This window comes from Papaver somniferum, chromosome 2 (genome assembly GCF_003573695.1).
Source record: "Papaver somniferum cultivar HN1 chromosome 2, ASM357369v1, whole genome shotgun sequence".
Taxonomy (NCBI): domain Eukaryota; kingdom Viridiplantae; phylum Streptophyta; class Magnoliopsida; order Ranunculales; family Papaveraceae; genus Papaver; species Papaver somniferum.
This window is the reverse complement of record NC_039359.1, coordinates 148,476,617-148,479,360: the sequence shown is the minus strand read 5'-3', so window position 1 is coordinate 148,479,360 and position 2,744 is coordinate 148,476,617. Positions and strand designations below refer to the sequence as shown.

The 2,744-nt window shown below is 35.4% G+C and overlaps 1 protein-coding gene across 3 annotated transcripts; it reads left to right on the top strand.

Moving 5' to 3' along the window:
• The first annotated feature begins 229 nt into the window (after positions 1-229).
• On the top strand, positions 230-2,348 carry LOC113349406 (dof zinc finger protein DOF3.1-like). Of its 3 annotated transcripts, none has more exons than XM_026593379.1 (3): positions 230-574; positions 684-1,522; positions 2,056-2,348. In XM_026593379.1, the coding sequence occupies exons 2-3, from the start codon at positions 709-711 to the stop codon at positions 2,172-2,174; spliced, it is 933 nt and encodes a 310-aa protein (XP_026449164.1). In that variant the 5' UTR covers positions 230-574; positions 684-708; the 3' UTR covers positions 2,175-2,348. The 3 variants fall into 3 exon arrangements, with proteins under 3 accessions (XP_026449164.1, XP_026449161.1, XP_026449163.1); XM_026593376.1 differs by having other exon boundaries at positions 696-1,522; positions 2,056-2,347; XM_026593378.1 differs by lacking the exon at positions 230-574 and having other exon boundaries at positions 581-1,522.
• The last annotated feature ends 396 nt before the right edge of the window (positions 2,349-2,744 follow it).

Below are 2,744 nucleotides of genomic sequence, written 5' to 3'. Positions count from 1 at the left end.
CTTCAAATGTACATAGGAATAGGTCTAAAAGAAAAAAAGAAAATCCTTAATTTTAAAATTCTTAATCAAGTGATATTAATAAATAATAATATGCTTGTGAGAGATCTCCACTAAGATAATGGCTTGACTTAAAAAAGACTACACAGAGAAACCACATAGACTTGTCACTGTAGTGACCTTATGCCACACCAGACCACCAAACAGTATAAGTGGTACAAGACAACTATAACTGATTCCCACTCCTTGTCTTTCAGTCTCTCCACTCACTCCATCCATCTCTTTCCCACTCTCTCCATCCAGTTTCTCCCTTTTGACAGTTTCACACAGAAAACCCCCCTCTCCCCTCTAAACTCCATCTACCCTTCATTCACACAGAATTTCTCAAAAGAAAGTTAGATATATCATCTTCTACACAACCACCCCATTCACTTCAAATTTACAAACCCATCTCTGAATCACTCCCTCTTCCCTTGTTTTAACGGAATTCTTAAAAGAAGTTTTGATCATGAAGATTTTCTGGGTTGTTTTTAATCTTCTTCTCCATTGAGTATCAACTCTGTTTTTTTTTTCAAAGGTATCACTTCTCTTATTACATTTTGCTCTGTTTTTTTTAGCCCTTTTGATTTGGCTCTGAAAACCCAATTTAGATCTCTTTTAATTCTAAAAGATCTTGAAAATCGAAGTTTTTTTTTCAGAAATTTTGAAGAAATGCAAGATCCAGCAACATATCATCATCAACAAATCAAACCCCAACAGCTTCAACTTCAACCACAACTACAACAACAGCAACCACAATTTCCAGAACAAGAACATCTAAAATGTCCGCGATGTGATTCATCAAACACAAAATTCTGTTACTACAACAATTATAATCTATCACAGCCAAGACATTTCTGCAAAAACTGTAGGAGGTATTGGACTAAAGGTGGTGCCTTGAGAAATATTCCAGTTGGTGGTGGTACAAGAAAACATACTAAGAAATCTTCAACCCCGAAGAGAATTTCATCTTCAACAACACCAACAGTAACAACAGCAGCAGCAGCAGCAAATTCTGCAAATTCAGTGACAACAACAGTGCAATTTCCGAAACCAGTGGTATCATCAAATGGCGTGGGGATTAATGGAATTGGGATTTTCAGTTCAATGGATCATCAAATGTTGGATATTTCTGGAAGTTTTAGTTCTTTATTAGCATCAAATGGGCAGTTTGGAAATTTATTGTTAGATGGTTTAAATGTTAACCCTGCTACTAATAGTAATCAGAGTAATGGCGGAGGTGGTGGTAGTATTAAAGAAGTTCATCAATTTGGGGAATTTATGGTTGAAAATTCTGAGAATTTGAGTAATAATCATAATAACCAACATCTACATACAACATTGGAGTTGCAGAGTAATGGTGGGGGGAATTCAGAAAGTTTATTAGAATTACAGAATGGTGATTGGGGTGGTGGTGGTGGTGGCGGTGGAGGTGGAGGAGGTGGTGGTGGAATTGTTTGGCCTGATCTTGCTATTTACACCCCAGGTTCGAATTTTCAATGAAGAACACAAAGATAAATGAATATTTTTGATTTATTTTTCTTTGATTATTAGTATAATATGTTAATGGAGTTTAATTAATTATCATGGGAGTACATCTAATTATATTATTGATAATAATTAATTAATTGACACACAAAAATATATTTTTTTTTTCTGTTTTTTTTGGGTTTTAGTGGGGTGTGAATTGTGATTAAGAGTAACTTAAGGCGTATTTTAGTACATTTTCGTACCACCACTTATAATAGTGTTTGGTTTTGTTTGGTTTAGTATAATTATTGGTTTTGATTATTTTAGTGTGTTTTGAAAGATCCAAAAACAGAGATTATGGGAATGTTTTTTCTTCCAAGTAGAGAATTTTAACACCTATTTATCTTAATTTTTTAATATTTGGCTCCATAATGCAGCATGTCATGACAAATGATATATATAGTTTTTGTTATCTCAATACCTGCATGAATAATCCTACATTCTCGGAGTGATTTGATTTGATCTATGCCGTAAATGTCGTGGATTCAGGACACTCCAAATTTGTTCAGGTCGGAAATGTGAGATATTATGCAGAAGGCAGAATCAAGAGGGTGACGAGTTTCATGATAGGCGCCCTTACGCGGCTTTGTAATTCTACGTGTGATTAGTCTATGGCACCATTAATAGGTTTGTTGTTCGCTTGTGAATTGTCGTTGCACATTGAGGAAAATGCTAGGAAATGTTGTCATGGAAGGAAAATCGTCATCAACTTGTGCAAACAGACAATGAACTATAATAGGTTAAACATGGAAGATGACATATGATACATAGCGCAATAGACTAGTTTTGGGAGTTGGATATGACAAGATTTCCTCTTTATAATTTGGCCAATGTCAGCTAGAATTAAAAACTTTGTTCGTATTTCCTGCGAAACTTCAAAAAATGAATCCCCGATAATAACTTCTCCGAATCGATATCTAATTTGATAACAATGGGAGGATGCTCCACTGGCCACACAGCCCACAGGATATTGCTGCAACTGTGTCAAAACATGGTGAGAGACCCAATTTTTTCAAACCTTGAAATTCTTTCAAGGTACCCTCTGAAAATTATAGGACCTCTCCTACACTAGGCTTTCGCTATCCGACCCTATGATGCGTGGTATTAAAGCCAGCCAAAGTGATGAAAATTTAAAATACCAACTCCACCATTCATTCTGAAAAGGAAATTCATCCTAA

What these genes read in the sequence shown, in the direction of transcription:
- LOC113349406 (XM_026593379.1), top strand. Translation starts at nt 709, where the DNA reads ATGCAAGATCCAGCAACATATCATCATCAACAAATCAAACCCCAACAG. An exon ending in TCTTGCTATTTACACCCCAG is followed by an intron (nt 1,523 to 2,055) that starts GTTCGAATTTTC and finishes TCGTGGATTCAG; the next exon opens with GACACTCCAAATTTGTTCAG.